Consider the following 20,069-nt stretch of genomic DNA (forward strand, 5'->3'; position numbering starts at 1 on the left):
TTATCTTTGACTGTCCCAAATACCAGCTACGCCATGACCATTTTTCAACTCATTTCAAACTGAAGGAGGTGCTGTCATATCCCATTCCCAGAGGCACTGAGGCTCTATAGCCTGGGAAGTTCCCCGCCTTGGGGCCAAACCTGACTTCAAGCAAGCTGGGCAGTGAAACGGTTGTTTCCATACACATGGGCGGAATAAATGCATTCAGGTGATTTAAGAAGCTGGAAAAGAGTGGACTGAAGGAACTCATGGAAATTAAGAGCTGATCTCAGTTCTAGTTTTAACATGACTCAGCTTGGCTGCATCTGGCCCTTGGGGTTCCTATTTATCAGAAGTCCAGGAGATCACCTGGGACAGCCTTGACCTTCCAGATTATATGAACCATGCCTTTTATTTTATCTGATGCTTTGACATCTTGGGGTCTTGCTGACACTGGAGGGACTGTCCCTCCCTGCGTTAGGTAATTCCTAGACACAGCTAACAGCTCCCCTGCCGCCGATAATGTTCTTCACGTGTAAAGAAAACACCCACACCCCAGCTTCCTCCTCAGTGAATGGGACTTGCACTCTCTGGGCCACTGTCAGACACCTAGGGACAGCTCCTGTACCCAGAGCCTGCTGAAATGATTCCAACTAGCCTACCTACCGGAGAAGGCAATGGCAAGCCACTCCAGTACTCTTGCCTGGAAAATCCCATGGATGGAGGAGCCTGGTAGGCTGCAGTCCATGGGGTCGCTACAAGTCGGACAGGACTGAACAACTCCACTTTCACTTTTCACTTTCACACAATGGAGAAGGCAATGGCAACCCACTCCAGTGTTCTTGCCTGGAGAATCCCAAGGACGGCAGAGCCTGGTGGGCTGCTGTCTATGGGGTCGCACAGAGTCGGACACGACTGAAGCGACTTAGCAGCAGCAGCAGCCTACCTACGCTTGCTACTCTGCCTCACCCACTCCTTCCCACTGAAACAACAACAAAGGCTCTTGTCCATGTTTTCTCCTGGGTCCCAGTGCCTTGTAACAGACCCTGGGCTTCTTCTGCATGTTAGCCCACGTGGCCGGGCATATCCCCTCTTCTTGGGATCTGAGTATAACACACCACCTTTTCAATGGCAGATGTATTCTCCTCTGTTGGCCTCACCATACCTAAATGATAACAAAACCTACATGTTAAAACATGGATGTTGGGACTTCCCTGGTGGTCCAGTGCCTAAGACTCCAAGCTCCTGATACAGGGGGCCTGGGGTTGACCCCCCGGTCAGGAAGCTAGATCACACACACTGCAACTAAGAGTTCACACACCACAACTAAAGATCAGATTCCGAGCGCTGCAACCAAGACCTGGCACAGCCAAATTTAAAAAATAAATAAATAAAAACAACAACAAAACACTGATGTTGTAATGGGATATGGCAGCTCTGGGCACCTAACATTCTCCTCTGAAGCAGCATGGTCTTTCCCTGACCGGAAAAAAAAAGGGGGGGTTGGGGGGTGGAAAATGGCTTTTCTTAATCACGATTAAATTGAAGAAAGTAGGGAAAACCACTAGACCATACAGGTATGACCTAAATCAAATCCCTTATGATTATACAGTGGAAGTGAGAAATAGATTTAAGGGACTAAATCTGATAGAGTGCCTGATGAACTATGGAATGAGGTTCGTGACATTGTACAGGAGACAGGGATCAAGACCATCCCCATGGAAAAGAAATGCAAAAAAGCAAAATGGCTGTCTGGGGAGGCCTTACAAATAGCTGTGAAAAGAAGAGAAGTGAAAGCAAAGGAGAAAAGGAAAGATATAAACATCTGAATGCAGAGTTCCAAAGAATAGCAAGAAGAGATAAGAAAGCCTTCCTCAGCGATCAATGCAAAGAAATAGAGGAAACCAACAGAATGGGAAAGACTAGAGATCTCTTCAAGAAAATGAGAGATACCAAGGGAGCATTTCATGCAAAGATGGGCTCGATAAAGGACAGAAATGGTATGGACCTAACAGAAGCAGAAGATATTAAGAAGAGATGGCAAGAATACACAGAACTGTACAAAAAAGATCTTCACGACCCAGATAATCACAATGGTGTAATCACTGACCTAGAGCCAGACATCCTGGAATGTGAAGTCAAGTGGGCCTTAGAAAGCATCACTACGAACAAAGCTAGTGGAGGTGATGGAATTCCAGTTGAGCTATTTCAAATCCTGAAAGATGATGCTGTGAAAGTGCTGCACTCAATATGCCAGCAAATTTGGAAAACTCAGCAGTGGCCACAGGACTGGAAAAGGTCAGTTTTCATTCCAATCCCAAAGAAAGGCAATGCCAAAGAATGCTCAAACTACTGCACAATTGCACTCATCTCACACGCTAGTAAAGTAATGCTCAAAATTCTCCAAGCCAGGCTTCAGTAATATGTGAACCATGAACTTCTTAATGTTCAAGCTGGTTTTAGAAAAGGCAGAGGAACCAGAGATCAAATTGCCAACATCCACTGGATCATGGAAAAAGCAAGAGAGTTCCAGAAAAGCATCTATCTCTTCTTTATTGACTATGCCAAAGCCTTTGACTGTGTGGATCACAATAAACTGTGGAAAATTCTGAAAGAGATGGGAATACCAGACCACCTGATCTGCCTTTTGAGAAATCTATATGCAGGTCAGGAATCAACAGTTAGAACTGGACATGGAACAACAGACTGGTTCCAAATAGGAAAAGGACTACGTCAAGGCTGTATATTGTCACCCTGCTTATTTAACTTATATGCAGAGTACATCATGAGAAACGTTGGGCTGGAAGAAACACAAGATGGAATCAAGATTGCCGGGAGAAATATCAATAACCTCAGATATGCAGATGACACCACCCTTATGGCAGAAAGTGAAGAGGAACTAAAAAACCTCTTGATGAAAGTGAAAGTGGAGAGTGAAAAAGTTGGCTTAAAGCTCAACATTCAGAAAATGAAGATCATGGCATCTGGTCCCATCACTTCATGGGAAATAGATGGGGAAACAGTGGAAACAGTGTCAGACTTTATTTTTTGGGGCTCCAAAATCACTGCAGATGGTGATTGCAGCCATGAAATTAAAAGACGCTTACTCCTTGGAAGGAAAGTTATGACCAACCTAGATAGCATATTCAAAAGCAGAGACATTACTTTGCCAACAAAGGTTCGTCTAGTCAAGGCTATGGTTTTGCCTGTGGTCACGTGTGGATGTGAGAATTGGACTGTGAAGAAGGCTGAGCGCCGGAGAATTGATGCTTTTGAACTGTGGTGTTGGAGAGTCCCTTGGACTGCAAGGAGATCCAACCAGTCCATTCTGAAGGAGATCAGCCCTGGGATTTCTTTGGAAGGAATGATGCTAAAGCTGAAACTCCAGTATTTTGGCCACTTCATGCGAAGAGTTGACTCATTGGAAAAGATTCTGATGCTGGGAGGGATTGGGGGCAGGCAGAGAAGGGGACAACAGAGGATGAGATGGCTGGATGGCATCGCTGACTCGATGGACGTGAGTCTGAGTGAACTCCAGGAGTTGGTGATGGACAGGGAAGCCTGGCGTGCTGCAATTCATGGGGTTGCAAAGGGTCAGACACTACTGAACGACTGAACTGAACTGAACTGAATCAGGGTTACTCATGTAAACCACAGAATAACATCAGCAAAATAACCCGAGTGGTGATTTCTTAACTGTCCCAAGCATGGTACCTGACCAGCCCCCGTTGGAGGAGCAGAGAAATTAATTCATAGCAAACAGCGCATGCTTCCGGGTGCATTAGGGCTTAATTCTCTTAGAGAACGGTGGTTGGGGGAACGTGAGAAGTCTAACCTTTAGGTACAAAGTGAAAGTGAAAGAAAACCCTCAATCACCCCCACAGCCGCAGACAGGCAGACAGGTCTGCCGCTTGGTAGAAAGTCACGGTGCCAGGAGGTAAGGGAGGCGGCACGGTGAGGTGTCCCCCCTACCTGCGTGATGCGGCGGCAACGTTACCTGCGCTCGGTGATCCCCGACGGCAAACTGGATCACGGCGACGCCGGGGCTGTGGCTGTCTGCGATCCTCTCCACCGTGCTGGAGTCGATCTTCAGGTCGGTGCTGATCTCCGCGCTCTGGATGAAGTCCTCCGTCTTCAGGTCCTCCACTTTCTTCAGCTCCCCGTTGGCCAACTGGATGATCGAGCCTTTCATGAAGTAGGGCGGCAGCGTAGGGGGCGCGGCGGCGGCAGGGGAGGCCACGGATTGCGCCACGGGCAAGTGGATCTGGGCCTGCACCATGGCCGGGTAGGCGGCCTGGGTGACCAGGGCCTCGGGGCCGAAGTTCTCGCTCTTGGGCAGGGCGGTGGTGACGAACGTATGAGGCACTGCAGCAAACTGGGGCGACGATGTGACGATGGCCGAGGCGGCGCCCGACCCCTCCAGGTCAGCGCTGCCCACGGGGATGAGCAGGGGCTGGGTGCCCGGGATGACCAGGTGCGGGGGCAGGCCGCCGGCGTAGGTGATCGCTTGCTGCTGGCCGCTCAGGTAGCCGATGACCGGCGGCTGCGTGCCCGCGTAGAAGGCCGTGGCCGGCAGCCCGACTGGGAGGGCCTCCGAGGCGCTGTGTGTGGTCTGGATGACCGTGTGTGGGGACAGCGTGGCGACGGCCTTCACACCTTCGGGGCCCAGCGCCTGCTGTGGGGACAGAGCATAGGAGCGGTGCCCGGGCTTCCCCAAGTGCAGGCCGCTCTTGTCGTTGAGGGCGGACGGCGAGTTCTCCCGGTGGGTGACCTGCTGCCCCTCGAGGTCGGCGGCGGGGGTGCTGCTGTTGGGCAGGACCATCACGGAGGCCCGCACCCCCGACGCGTCGCGGACGCTGTAGTCAGCGGGGCCGGGGTGGACCACCACGTGCCTGGACTCGTACGGGTGGGGCACCGCCTTGCTGGCCGCCTTCACCAAGCCCAGGTCTGCCGCGGGGGGCGCCCCGTACCGGCGGCCCTTCTCCACCTCCCCGTTCAGCATCTCCTTGGCCTGCATGGCCTGCTGCAGCCGGCTGCTCTCGGCCTTCTTGGTGGCCTCACGGGTGACAAAGTGGCTGCCGGAGTCGGTGTACTGCACGACCACCTGCGGGGAGGGCCCCAGGGTGAGCGTGTGTGGGATCATGGTCGGGTGCGTGTGCAGGTGGACGGGGAGGGTCGGCGGCGAGGCCGGGCGTGCGGCGTTCTGCGGCGAGCTGGAGATGCGCACGTACTGGCTCTGCTGGGGGGGCGGTGGGGACCCTGGGGGGAGGAGCCCTGCTGTCCGGCCTAGGTGCTGCGGCGGTGGCGGCGGTGGCGGTGGCTCAGCCTTGTGTCCGGAGGCTCGGCTCAGCCCGCCCATGTCGGCCAGCAGGCTGCTATAGGCCTCCAGCTGGGAGCGCTGGGCGGGCGTGGCGGCGCCCACCGCCGAGGCCACCGCGCTGGTGACTGGGCTGGCCGTGGGCGAGATCAGCTGGGAAGGGATGAAGCCGGCGTAGGGCCCACTGTACTGGGAAGACCCGATGAACTGTAACGTGTGCGGCAGGTGGGCGTACTGCACCGGGGACACCGGGGCCCCGGACGGAGGGGGCGGCGGGTATGCCGCGGGCATCGTCGTGGTGGACGCCACCGCCGGGACGGACCGGGGCGCGCTGGGCGGGGAGTAGTCCAGCCCCGTGGACAGCGCTTTGTGTAAACCCATTCCCTGCTGTAAACCGAGCTCCGCCGGGGGCCCCGCCGGCCCCAGCCGCCCGCCCACATGGCCACGGGCACCGGGGAGCCATGCCGCATTCTCCGCGCGGTGGTTGTCGCTGGGCACCGCCTTGTCCTCTGAGGACGGCCGGCTGGTGGCGGGGATCTCGCGCTTCTTGGGAGGCAGGCATTCGTTGCTGCGCTCTTGGTTGGATTTCATTTTTCGCCGTCCCCCCTCCACGGTGACCGTCTCACTGTCGGACTGGCTCTGGTTTTAGTCTGATAAACGGAAAGTCACATTTGATTTCTGTAGGGGATCCAGGCTCTTCATGAGGAATCATCTCCCCGTGGGTGCGATCCTCCAGCAGCTGCTCTGGAATCTGGGAAAAGGCAGAGGGTCGGGACCAAGGGGGAGAAAGGGGTGGGGGGACAGGGCGTCAGAACATCAACACCGGAAAAGAACCCCCTCCCGAGATTCATGTGAATCCCCCAAAATCCTGCCGCCAGCCCCACTATTAGAGCAGGTAAAACGCTGGCCACAACGTAGGACACCAGGAAGATCATTAAGCCACGGAGCAAGTCAAACCTTTTTTATGGATTTAGTCAGTCTTCTAAGATCTCTCTCTCAATACCCTCTTCTCCTACCCCCATCTTTTCCTTTTTGGAGGGCAAACAATGCATTTCTTAGTTTCCCTCCCAGAAATGGCCCTCCCACTCTTCAGCTCTAGCTTTACCCAGTCTCTGGAGGATCAAATGAAGTCTACAAGGAGGATGGCACCAGTGAGGATCAGCCGTCCTCTGAGCCAAGCACCGGGAGGACCAGGTTAGGAACGGAAGTCCTCAGCGGATTTCATAGGTTATCTGAGTCCTCCTCTGCTATAGTGAAAGTGGAAGTGGCTCAGTCATGTCTGACTCTTTGCGACTCCATGAATTCTCGGTTTGACTTGCTCCATGCCTTAATTCTCCAGACCAGAATACTGGAGTAGGTATCCTTTCCCTTCACCAGGGTATCTTCCCAACCCAGGAATTGAACCTGGGTCTCCTGCATTGCAGGCAGATTCTTTACCAGCTGAGCTATCAGGGAAGCTCTGCCATAGGCGCTACTCAAAGGTTCTAGTGACTCTGGATCCATACTGGATTTACAACAATTCTCTCTTGCCTAACACACACACACAGACATAAACACACACACTATATACAGGCCAACTGAGCAGAGGCAGCCCCAAATAATTATGTTCTCTACACGTTTCCAAACAGCTCCCAGTACAGCTACTCATATGGTAACAGCCAAAAGGAATCTATGAGACAGTTAAAACAGGAACATGGTTTGGTTTTTAAAAATGCAATAATCAGGCATTGAGGGTGTCCTTCATGAGGGCAACATGCTTGCTTCATCTCTGCCTCTTACTTCCTTTCCAAGTGCTCTTTGAATTCTCTCTCCATCCTCTCCACCCTCTGCTTGGAAAGGGCCAGTCCACCATGAACCCTAGAGATGAAGCCTCTGCCAGACCAATCAGGGCTGTGTGTTTCAAGCTGGACATACAAGTAGCGAGCCAGTTTTCATCTGAGACAGGACACCTATCTCAGTCTTTCGGGAACCACCGAACTCTGTTTCCAGGACTGTGTAGGCAGACAGATGTCCACCTGGCAAGAGGCAGATCATCAGTGGAACCAACAGGAACTAGGCTAACAGGAGGCAGGTGTGAGGGTTGTCTACAGGCTGTGAGCAGTCTTGTTCTGTGATCCTGGACAGTCGCTGAATCAGGTTCTGGGAATTCCAGGACCTGGGTTTTAGTATTTCTCCTACCCAGACCCGCTTTCTATGGTCTGATGTTAAAATAGACACAATAAGGCAGCAGTTTTCAGCATTACTCTCCCAACCTCCGGCTGTATTAAGCCTCAGGTATATATATAGCTGCCTCTTAGGAAGTTAATGGCATGTAATTTACACCTAATATTATACAAATCTACTGAGATGACAGTGCTGTTTTCAAAACGACAGAATAAAATTAAACTACCAAAACTGAAAACAGTTGACGCTTTTGACTGCTTAAAAAGTGCTGATACTGGTCTTTTATCTCTAGGTTTCAAGTTACTCTAAGAAAGAGAACTGCATAAACTGGCATTCCCACTGGGACTAGCAAAGCAAAGTAATTTAGGAGATGGACTCAACGTGAACTGCTCCATGCGCCCCCTGCTGGCCCCACAGTAGCACTGCTCCAATAAAACCCCACAGGATTTCATTAGGGGTGTTCATGTAAGAGTAGTGTGTCAGAATCCAGAATGAGAGTATTTGCATATAGTAGGCCCAGCCAGTAAGGGAATAGGTTAATTAGCCCAAGGCAGCTCTAGGGAAGGAAAAAATAGCAGCATAAAAGTCCTTTCAAAGCCAAGCAAAATGTCAAACACGTTTGCAAAGAGGTCCATTAGCAATGCAAATGTGAAATTGCTGCACAATGGAATGCACCATACACAAAGCTAGAAAACTCCTCTGAAGGTACTTTTTAAAACAGAACTCAGCTTTAGTGAATTTGAAAAAACAATGCCGACTTGGTTCTTAGCAGTGCCCTGGTTTATTTACACTGTTTTTTTGTTTGTTTTGAGAGACACTGGGTGGCTTTGTTGGCCTTAAAGATCTCATTATAGATTCCATGGCTGGTTTTTCTGCTAATGGACCACTAAAACACATCGGCCTTAACACACAACTTCAAATGCACTCTTCTGAAAAGTGGTCCATTGATAAACATCTTTTCCAGATAATATTGACAATAAGTCAAGGATACAAAGATTAACTGGAGCAAGCCTGGGGCCAGACTGATACAAATTTCAACTCACCCTCCTACATTTAGAAGGACCATATCTCCTATTTACCGGTGCAGCTCCCGACTTGGGTCGCTGTAATTCTGGGGCACATGTCCCTGTTCTGCACTTCAATGGCTCTCCATGCTGTCTGTATCTCTCAGCAGGGGAAGTCATTGTGAGAGTAGGGACTGTGTCTAGCTATATTTTCAGTGAACCACGAGAGGGCACCACAGGACGCCACCATGTCCCTGGTACATTGGATGATGGTTCACGGGATGAAAAAAAAACGGAGAGGTAAAAACTATGAAGGTAGAAAGTACAGGAGGGAAAAGGGAGAGAGAAAGAGACTAGGAAGAAGAGAATAAGAAAGGAGAGTGGATGTCTGCTTTTAGGGTTTCTTTCTAGCTGCAGACAAATGGCTTTCATGTCCCTAATTGCCTTTTCAGTGCTGAAACACACCAATGGTTCGTTCACCTGAGTCCCCCGGAGGAGGCGTGTGCCTCCGGATGCACCTGCCGCAACAGAAACATGGGGCTGAGCACGATTATATAACTGCAAAGTTACCAAAGAGCCACACATGCAGATCATGTTTAAACATTATTATTAGGAAAGGGGAAGTGAACAGGGGTCAATAGATGGATCAAGACAAATTTATATAGGGTTTACTACGTATGACTTGCCTGTTAATCACTGTTCTGAATAGAGTCATCTTAAGCATCTTCACATCTATATTTATCTCTCTCTCTCCATCAGTATCTTAAAATTTAGCTCAGTGGCATAGGGCCTTGCTATTCCAAGTGTGGTCCTCAGACCAGCTCCCCCAGCAGCTTTAGAAATGCAGAGACTCAGGTCCTATCCAAAGCTCCTGATTCAGAGTGCATTTTAACAAAATCCCCAGATGATTCATATGCACAGCAAGGTGTGAGAAACTCAGCCTGTACACCTAAGCTCCTAAGTAAACATCTCAGCCTCTTTCTAATGGAGTAGGTGCTGGGAAACCGAACTAGGTGCTGTGAGCAAACAGAATTGATGGCGCCTTGGAGACCAGCAGCTAATATTTAGGGTTATTCCCCTGGTGGCTCAGACAGTAAAGAATCTGCCTGCAATGTAGGAGACCTGGGTTCAATCCCTGAGTCGGAAAGATCCCTTGGAGAAGGGAATGGCAACCCACTCCAGTATTCTTGCCTGGGAAATCCCATGGACAGAGGAGCTTGGTGGGCTATAGTCCATGGGGTTGCAAAAGAGTCGGAAACGACTCATCGACTAAGCACATACAGGAATATTTAGGGAGAACTCAGCTGTTTCCTTTGGGGTCACCTAAACCTGATACAGTTCTAAATAACAGATGCTCCTTTTCTTCTGGTTCTTTCCGTCTTTGAAAACTCTAAGGAAACACACTTTAAAAAGACTATTATTGTAAATTATACACATGATTCAGTCATCTCTGGGAGGAAAAGCAAACTTTAATAAAGGAAGACACTTCTATCTTTGCTATCATTCAAAAATCCCTGTAACCCCCTACCCATTACCACGGATTCAGCTTGTTCCAGAAGTGACAGGAAAATGAGATGGTCCCTACTGATTCCAAGTCCCATAAATACAAACTAACTGCTCTGAATGGAAAACACGCCTAGAATCTGATACTTACAGTCCTAAACATGCATTCCAAGGTCAGGGCGATACACTGGGTTGCTCTGCCCAGCACCCACCATCCTGTGAGTTTTTCAGTTTGAGTGAAACCCACGACTGGCATATAATGTCCATGCACAACAGATACATAGTTTTTGTTTTAAAGAGGAGGAAATAGAGCCTGGTGAGCTTGTGTCAGTTCTGGAAAAACCATGCGACCATTTAAAAGACAGAACACCTGGACCCGATGGGAGGGGTCACTAGGACTTGGCAAGGATTCTTGAAGTCCCGGCATGCGAATCTCGTGTTTTACTGAATTATTAAACAGGTTGATCTGTGTAGTACAAAGGCAGAATGCACTTTGTTTAGGTTAAATGTTAAAACTAGGCCCAACTCTGACATGCTTGAAATTTCCAAAATGGAGAAAGGTATGCTAGATGATAGCATAATTAGATATCTTCATGGCTGACTGAACAAGTGTACCTCAAAGGAGGTGTATCACATAGTCATTCATCAAACACTTAGCTTCCAGTCTGTATCGTGGACCTTAACTGTTCAATGTCAGTGTGGGGCAAATGGTATGCAAGAACTCTATTTTCAGTTCTATTCTGTTCAACATCTTATTTAAGTGGTTTGGTTATCATATTTAGAGGCAACAGAAGGCTGGAAGGGGTGCTTACTATATTATACTGAATACTGGAGTGGATAGCCTATTCCTTCTCCAGCAGATCTTCCTGACCCAGGAATTGAACTGGGGTCTCCTGCATTGCAGGCGGATTCTTTCCCAACTGAGCTATCGGGAAGCTGGCTTAATATATTACCTGCAATTAATATTCAAATGTATCCTAAGAAGCTGGAAGTGATGGCACAAAGCCAGAAATACTAAAATGAACAAGAATAAATCAATGCCCTACCTTGGTTTCAATAGCTCAATTAATAGCAGGGTTAGAGAGATCTGGTTGAAGAATAGTTCATTTCAAACAGCCCAGGAATTTTCTGTTTGACTATCCATTCAATATGAACCAACAGTTGGGTTTGGTGCCTAAAAGTTGGTATAGCTTCATTTAAAAAGCACAGTATTCTCAGTAACAGAATAAATACTGTAATAGCATTACAACATTGGTCACAAAGTCCTGAGGCGAGGGGATACTGGCGGGCATGCCCAGGATGGAGTGATGGGGTTAGCAGGAGGTCTGGACCCAAGACAGGTAAGTAACAGCAGCAGCAACTGAAGATGTATGGCCTGGGGAAGAACAGAAAAAGCCGGAGCAGAGATGTGATGCTCAAATCTACGAAGGACCATCCGTGAAAGACAGCAGAACAGACTGAGCTCCAAATTACATTGATGTACACTTTGCCCTTGAACAACGTGAGTTTGAATTGCACAGGTCCATTTATATGGGGATTTTTTTTTCAATAAAGACCTGCTGTGTGCTGTGCTCACTCACTTCAGTCTTGTCTGACTCTTTGTGACCCCATGGACTGTAGCCCGCCAGTCTCCTCTGTCCTTGGGATTCTCCAGGCAAGAATACTGGAGAGGGTTGCCATGCCTTCCTCCAGGGGATCTTCCTGACCCAGGGATCAAACCCACGTCTCCTGTATCACAGCACGACATAATCTGCGGTTGGCTGAATTCCAGAATGCAGAACCACTTCTATGGAGGGCTGACCATGGGACTTGAGCATCGGGGGCTCCTGGTACCAAACCCCCGAAGATACTGATGGACGACTGTATACAGTAGAAATTAGAAACTAATCAGAACTGGTCAAATGGGCTGGGCTGCCTCACGATGTAGGGAATCCCCGTGTCATCTTAAGCATTGCTGATGGTCCCATGTGGAAAAGAGAATGCAAAGGGATCAGAGGGGAAGATGATGTCAAGGGCACTGCGGCATCCCTCCTAGCTCTGATCATGGGCTGCAGTGGGTGTGGCATTCCAGGTTAGAGGCTGAATTGAATAAGGAGGAGAGCCTGATCTTCAGACTTCCCAGGCAAGGGAGCCAGGGACCCTCAGCCTCACCCAGCACCAAGCTCAGCACTCCCACCTAGTGGTGATCCAGGGCACAGCAGTGCTGAAACCCGCCAGAGGGCAAGTCCTACAGATCAGGCATGGAGAACCATGAATACCATCATGCGGTTAACAAGCTCTCTCTCTCCCTCTGCCGCTGCTACTGCTAAGTCGCTTCAGTCATGTCCGACTCTGTGCGACCCCATAGACGGCAGCCCACCAGGCTCCCCTGTCCCTGGGATTCTCCAGGCAAGAACACTGGAGTGGGTTGCCATTTCCTTCTCCAATGCATGAAACTGAAAAGTGAAAGGGAAGTTGCTCAGTCGTGTCTGACTCTTAGCGACCCCATGGACTACAGCCTACCAGGCTCCTCCATCCATGGGATTTTCCAGGCAAGAGTACTGGAGTGGGTCTCTCCCTCTAGGGTCACCAAAAGTAAGTTTGGTACCAGAGTCTGTATCAAGGTGCAGGACCCTTCAGTCAGAGCAGTGATGCATGCCACACAGGGCCGGGGAGGCCCTGGTCTGCCACTACCATCCACACTGGGATTTCAGGGGAATGAGGATTGGCAGGAGAAAACTGTCCCCTTCTTCCTATTAGAACCAAAAATAATAGTTTTGGGGTGGCCTGTTTATCTATAGGGGCTTCTCTGGTGGCTCAGATGGTAAAGAATCTGCCTGCAATGCAGGAAACCCAGATTTGATCCCTGGGTCAGGAAGATCCCCTGGAGGAAATAATAGCAACCCTCTCTAGGATTCTTGCGTGGAGAATCCCATGGACAGAGGAGTCTGGAGGGCTAGACTCATGGGGACTTGGGGGCAATGAATACAATCACTCAATGTCATATGTTAATTCAAAAATTTAAGTCTACCCACAAGAACACAGCTGCATTTGGGGGCTCCCTGGGCTCAGGGAAGCTCTGAGGGCAACAAACGGACTCAGAGTCTTTGTTCTGATTAAAATCCACCTCCATAATGGAGATGTGGAGGGGACTGCTCCAGACGCACGGCTGCTCTGCTGTCCTCCTTCCCCTGAACTCCTCTGCTTGGTGTGGAGCTAACCCCCATCTCCCTCCTCCCTACGTCGGGCTCCGGCATCTGCTTCTACTGTCTGCATCACAGAGCGACAGGCTTCATCAGGCCCGGGCGAAGCTTTCCTCAGCTCCTGGCTTCTGCCCTACCGGTATCGCATCCACGTGGTAACAGTGTGACACTGGGATGGTTTCTAGAGGGTCCTGCCACCTCTGGAAAACAGTGAGGTCTGTCCCATGGGTGGGGCCCACAGTATGGGGATATGGTCTACGTCTCTGTCTGTAGGAGGCCAGGCTGAGAGAGGAGGGCCCAGGCCCGCAGCTGGGCTGGCCTGTCCCTGGCTCACATGGGATGTCGCTGCAGCATCTGGGCAGCCAGTGTCCCCTGGCAGCCTGCCCGTACTGGAATTCCTGGAAAGGCTGAAGATGGAAAAATAATCACTAAGAGGGATCACCATCTGGATTGAAAGTGGTCCCAAGTGAGCTGTCCAAAAGACGTTTTTAAGAAAAGCTGGAAATGCCTTTCTGTCAAGACCTTCCCTGGTTCCATACGTGAGCAAATACCTTTCTGCTCTCAAGTGTCCTGTGTGGCAGGTAAGCTACCCTGGGAGTGACATCCAAATCTCCATTTACCCACCAAAGGCTGCAAACAGTTCCCTGGGTGCTTTCCACAACCCCACAGCAGTTTGCACCCCGCTCCAGGGTGAACTGCTTTAAGGAAAGAGGGACTGTGGCGACAAGGTGCAAAGAACTGGCCATAGTAACACGGTGAGAACTGGGGTTAGAAGACAAGTTATTTTTGACTCTCAACTGAATGTGCTTATTAGCACGGCAGTGAAAAATCTCACTATGGAAGTCATTCTGCACTCACTTCCACTGGCATTTTTCGAGTATCAGGATAAAATATTATTACTGATAGGAAGGTAACATGCATATTCTTACTAGTACTAATAAGGAGGAGAACACAGAGAGTAGTAGGAAGAATAGCCTACTCCTGGGGTGGAGGTAAAGGACAAGGTCAAAGCCTGGCTTCATCCATGAGTAACAAACGCTGGTGATGGTGCAGAGAAAAGGAAACCCTCGTGCAGTGTGGTGGGAATGTAAATTGGTGCAGCCATCATGACAAACCCCTAGAGAAGGAAATAGCAACCCGCTCCAGTATTCTTGCTGGGAAATTCCATGGACAGAGGAGCCTGGCAGGCTAGAGTCCACGGGGTTGCAAAGAGTCAGACATGACGGAGTGGCTGAGCACTCACACAAATTATGACAAACAGTATGGAGGTTCCTCAACGAACTAAAAATAGAACTACCATATGATCCAGCAACCCCACTCCTGGGCATATATTGCAGGCAAAAAAGCAAAATCACTAATTTGGAAAGATACACGTACCCTAATATTCACACCAGTACTATTTACGGTTGCTAAGATGTGGAAGCAACCTAAGTATCCATTAACAGATGAATGGATAAAGAAGATGTGGTAATGGAATATTACTCGGCCATGAAAAAGAATGAAAATTTTGCCATTGGCAGCAACATGGATGGACTTGGAGGGCATTATGCTACGAGAACTAAGTCGGGGAAGATAAATTCAGAATGATACTTCTTATATGTGGAATCTAAAAAATACAACCAATTGATGAATACCACATAAAAGAAGCAGACTCACAGGGAGAACAAACTGGTGGTTAGCAGTGGGAAGGAAGGAAGGGCAACATAGCAGTGGTGGAAGGGGAGGTACAGCTTGTGGGTGTAAAGACAGGCTTAAGGATCTACTGTGCAACGTGGGGAATATAGCCAGTATAATAACTAAATGGAAAGTAACCGTTAAAAATTTTATTTAAAAAAAAAATTTTTTTTAAAAGGCCCTCAAATTGAAAAAAACAATGACAAAAACACCCTGGATTCATGCCTACTGCCCGTCTCCCTTCTTTTAATGTCATCCTTATTTTACTCCAAATTATGCAGGCGTCCAGTTTAGAGAGATTCTCAATACTGTGTGACCTTGTAATGAGTATCTCTGCCTATAAAATGGGGAGGAATTAACACGCTCGGTGCTTGGCATAGTGTACACACTCAATACACGGTCGCCATCCTAACTGTACTTCAGCACACGCTTCCTGCGGAATCCCTTGTTTTCACCCACACTGATTTGTCACTGATCTCTCCTGGTTCCATGATCAAATCAACATGATACCCTCAGACTCTCAATCCTTTCCAGCATCTGGGACTTTTATTTTTTTTTCTCACACCTGTAACTCACACAAGAAAAAGTCATGGATGTTTGAGCATTTATTCTCTTTCTTCAGCTGACAGAAGAGATTATATTGGTAACAGCTCCCTGTGCACAGGCCCCCAATTTTTACGCCAAAGCACAAAAGCCATTCAGCCTATACAAATGGAGTCCACAGAAGGGTGAGCTGGGAAAACTGGAGCCTGGTGTGTCTCTGCAAGGGTTAAGCATGATGCTTCCTGGTTCCATGCGGTCCGCTTTTCCACAACACGAAGATGAGTAATTCCCCAAAGGCTTGGTGGGGAAAGGCGGAACCTTCTCTCTCTACCCCAAGGGGATGGCTGCCAGCTGTCTTCTGACACATGCGCTCAGCAGCTCTGCTACGCCCGGCACAGCACAGGGTCAGCGGGAGCTGGAGGAGGCTTGGTCAGATCCCACCAGTGACCAGGGTGCCGGGGGGCTCCCACGCTGACAACCGGAGAACACGAAAATCCCTATTGGGTCAGAAAAATGCCTTTCTGGAACTGAGGCATCCTGAGAGGGTCTTAAGGCATCTGCTGCCCTGGGATGTGGCTGAGTCGAAGGACAGTGGGACGTTCTAGATAACCATGAACTAACAAGTCATTCCCCTGGGAGTGCCATGCCAGCGTCCCCTCTGTGGCTGTCTTCTAGTCTCTGGGACGCTATACCACTCTGCCATCTTCTTAGTGACAAACCACTCTGCCATCTTCTTAGTGACAAAGGCCCTGAGACCTCCTGGGACCCAGTGTCCCCAAGCAAAGCGGGTTATGACAGAAGCCACTGAGGCTGTTTTTGTGTGTGTGAGGAAAACAGAGCAACACTTTTCCTGCAAGCTACACCAGTGTGTGACCATCCCATTGTAAAGACCAGGACACTGAGGCTTAGCATGTTAAACAAGTCCCCTAAGGTTCCATGAAGGGCTTCCCAGGTGGTGCAGTTAGTAAAGAACTTGCCTGCCAATGCAGGAGACCTGGGTTTGATCCCTGGGTTGGGAAGGTGCCCTGGAGGAGGAAATGGCACTCCAGTATTCTTGGCTGGAGAAACCCATGGACAGAGGAGCCTGATGGGCTACAGTCCACGGGGTCACAGAGAGTCAGACGCGACTGAGCATCCACACATGAATCTAAGGTTGCATGGCTCATAAATGACAGAAATAAGATGAAAATCTTGGTTCATCTGATACAAACATCTGGGTCCCAGTGCTCAGATTATGCAGTGAGCTGCTGGTATATAGTGCAGGATTAATCTCACTCAAACAGACTTCTCATCATTGTCTTTGGCTACTGGGAGGTGACCTTTAGGCCTCTGGAATGTCCTGCCTATGGGACTGTGTTTGCCTGGGGGCTTTGACAACTGGACAGTCTAAAATATCATTTATGATGGGGGCTTTGGGCCATAGGCGGTAACAGTGCCAACCGCTGGAGGAGGTAGCCTCCGGGAGGAGCTGGGAGTAAAGACCAGCCATGTGCTTGGTCTGCAACTGAGCTGCAACGAGTCTCCAGACACCAGGGCTCGGGGAAGCCTTGCTGGGTGGCTGTACTGTGAGTGACCTGTCACACTGAAGGGGTGGGAGAAGGTGACACCCTCCACGACCCGCTCCGCCCGAGCAGAGGATGCCTGGAAGCCCCGGGTTTGGACCCCCTCCAGACCTCTGCCCTATATGCCTCTTCCTTGATTTTTTTTTTTTTTTGTGGTGAAAGTCCCCTAATATAAAAATATACTATTTTAATAATATTTAACTGTACATTTCAGTGACACTAAGTACATTCACATTGTTGTGCAACTCTGGACATCAGACATCTCCCTAATTTTCCCTTTCCTAAACTGAAACGCTGTCCCCATTAAACACGAAGTCCCCATTCTCTCTCTCTCTCCCTAAACCCCATCCCTACTCCTGCCCCTGATCTCTACCATCTACTGTGTGTGTGTTAGTTGCTCAGTCGTGTCCAACTCTTTGCCACCCTGTGGACTGTAGCCCACCAGGCTCCTCTGTCCACGGAATTCTCCAGGCAAGAATACTGGAGTGGGTTGCCATTCCCTTCTCCAAGGGATCTTCCCGACCCAGGGATCAAACTCGGGCCTCCTGCATTGCAGGTGGATTCTTGACCATCTGAGCCACTAGGGAAGCCCACCATCTACTGGAATCATCCTCTAAAATCATGACAAAGCCACTTGAGGCATTGCAGCGTTGCACAGCCCTTCTTCTGAGGCTTGGCCATCACTTATGTAACATGTTCACTGCATTCTTTACCTACTTCCATGCATCCTTCTCACTAGACGGTCAGCTCCCTCTGCTGGAGGCAGATTGAATTTCATAACCCTGTGGCACGCTCAGGCTGCTGTCCTTTCTTCATCGGCTGACTGTTCTCATCCTGTGTCTGTCTATTGCTGTTCGGTCTCCCTTAGAAGCTGGCTTCTAAAAGGCAAAGTGTTTCTGGATCTTCTTCTAAATTTCTGGACGTGATCATGCGGTGTTGGATCGAAAGTGAATCTCATGACAGAGGGAGGTAAAATACTGGGTAACTAAAAAGCATCTGGCCTGAGAGATGCCATTTCTAAGTGCAGATTCTCATGTGAGATTATGAACCCTGGATACTTCCCGGAGCTAGGCTGCAGCCTCTTTAACCTCTAAAAATCCACATCCCATGATCCAAAACTATGTCCAGATTGTCCCCCATTTATCCCAGGGGAATGCCGAGGATCCTCTTTGGATTTACTGGAAGGAATACGTGCTTACAAGGACAGTGATCTTATTGAAACCAGCTTAAATCAAGCATAGAAAGAACAGGGAGAGGAGCTAGTAAGGATCAGCCAAGATAAGAATTCTCCCTGAAATAAACGTTTGTTTTAAAATTAGGGCTCTGACTCACACTCACTGAATGGGTGGCTGAGTTCTGACCCTCAAAAGATGAATGGTTCATTTTGAAAAGCGGAGCAAGTGGGAACCCTACTCTCTACCTTGTTCCCTGCGTCCCCAACCCCTCCCTCCCCGGAGTGAGGCTGCGCAGTGGAGACCAAGATGCCCCCAGTCATTTCCAATCACCAGCGAAACGGACAATGGGATGACGCGCTACCTGCAGCTGTTTTCAATCAAAACGCTGAGTAATTACCGGCGGCCCCTCCCGGGGGCTCACAGGCAGCCCAGCACGAAGCCGGTGGAACATTAAGGACGTTGAATGGGCTGCCAGGAATTCGGCTGCCAAATCGCTCCTCCTCGCTCTGGCTCAGCACCATTAACTTAATCAGGTATTCATTCAATGAGAACAGTTTACACTCGCCCTGGAAGAATGCCGCCGCCCTCCGAACGAGGCACACGGTCAAGTCGACAGCTTTCAACAGGGATGTCAGGGACGGGTTTTAGATTCTTTTATTCAATTTAGGGTCTGGGAAGAAGGGAATTTCCCCCCTCTAGGCAGGACTTCTTGGATATGCCATGAAGGGAAGGCTCTAATAAAAAGCCGGTCAAAGACGGAAGAGAGGACAGGCTTTGCTTATTTCTCTGTACTTAGAAACATCCCATCCAGCACTTTAGACTACAGCTCTGACTGCTGGGCAGTCAACCGATGATTGACTTTGATGTTGCAGAGACCCGGGAGAGACTTCTGGCATTTGGTGACCGGTGACTTTAAGGAAGATATTCAACTTTCTAAGCTTTGGTTTCCTCTTTAAGAAAATAGAGGTAATAATGAACTCTATTTCATGGGGCTGTTAGGGAAATGGCATGGGATCAGGCAGTGCCCCGCAAGCAGGCTGAAGCAGGCTAAAGAAAGTCATCCCCAGCCATGAACCACTTCCAGGCATCAAATGACCTCCCCTTGTGGATGCTGAGGGCACAGGCTTGGGATCCCAGCTGCTGGAGTGGGAATCCTGGCTCCTTCACCCACCAGCTGTGCCTCAATTTCCCCATCTCTACAGTCAGAATACCAGTCCTCAGCCCACATGGGCTTCCCAGGTGACACAGTGGTAAAGAACCTACCTGCGTTCCATCCCTGGGTCGGGAAGATCCCCTGGAGAAGGGAATGGCTACCCACTCCCACTCCAGTGTTCTTGCCTGGGAAATCCCCTGGACAGAGGAGCCTGGTGGGCTGCAGCCCATGGGGTCGCAAAGAGTTGGACACCACTTGGTGAATAAACAACAAATCAGCCCATATAGACTTGTTGGGAGTTCACACATTCAAAGAACTCAGACCAGGGCCTGACCCACTGCGTGACCGATAAATACTGGAGGCTGAAGTGATGATTCTCTCTTGAGAAGGACCCTCCTCCCCACTTCCTTCACGGAGGTGGTATTTTCTTCTGTATTAAAGATGCACACTTTCTTCCCTTGACTTCTTTCCTGGATTACTTCAGGCAACACAGGTGCCAGTCAACTGCAGCAAAGATAATGTTGTGTGCAACAGTCTCTGACTCCTTGCCTCACCTCCGCTAATGAGGAATTTCAAGTCTCAGCTGCTTAGAAAATTTACTATTAGTAAGTCTCTAAAACTTCTAGAAAATAATCGATACGAGTGCACTGATATATTCCCCCCTAACTGGACTAAAGCCTTGACTGCAGAACAAATGATCAATCACATCTGCATTCAAAAATAAAATTCAAATACGCTCATGTTTAAAATTTGGAGTTGTTTGTATTATCTGCTTTCTCCCCACAGTTATCAATAGAAGCTTTCTGGCTTCTTT

General features: G+C 49.3%; 1 protein-coding gene across 14 annotated transcripts in view; it reads right to left on the reverse strand.

The window, feature by feature from the left end:
- The window catches only part of ATXN1 (ataxin 1), a 415,565-nt gene that overhangs the window by 13,090 nt on the left and 382,406 nt on the right, over positions 1-20,069 (reverse strand). For all 14 annotated transcript variants that reach the window (XM_055570690.1, XM_055570680.1, XM_055570687.1 and 11 more), the window contains one exon: positions 3,977-6,047. In XM_055570690.1, the coding sequence (XP_055426665.1) occupies positions 3,977-5,887 (1,911 nt within the window). In that variant the 5' untranslated portion in view covers positions 5,888-6,047. The remainder of the gene's footprint in view (positions 1-3,976; positions 6,048-20,069) is intronic.

This window comes from Bubalus kerabau, chromosome 3 (assembly GCF_029407905.1).
Source record: "Bubalus kerabau isolate K-KA32 ecotype Philippines breed swamp buffalo chromosome 3, PCC_UOA_SB_1v2, whole genome shotgun sequence".
NCBI lineage: Eukaryota > Metazoa > Chordata > Mammalia > Artiodactyla > Bovidae > Bubalus > Bubalus kerabau.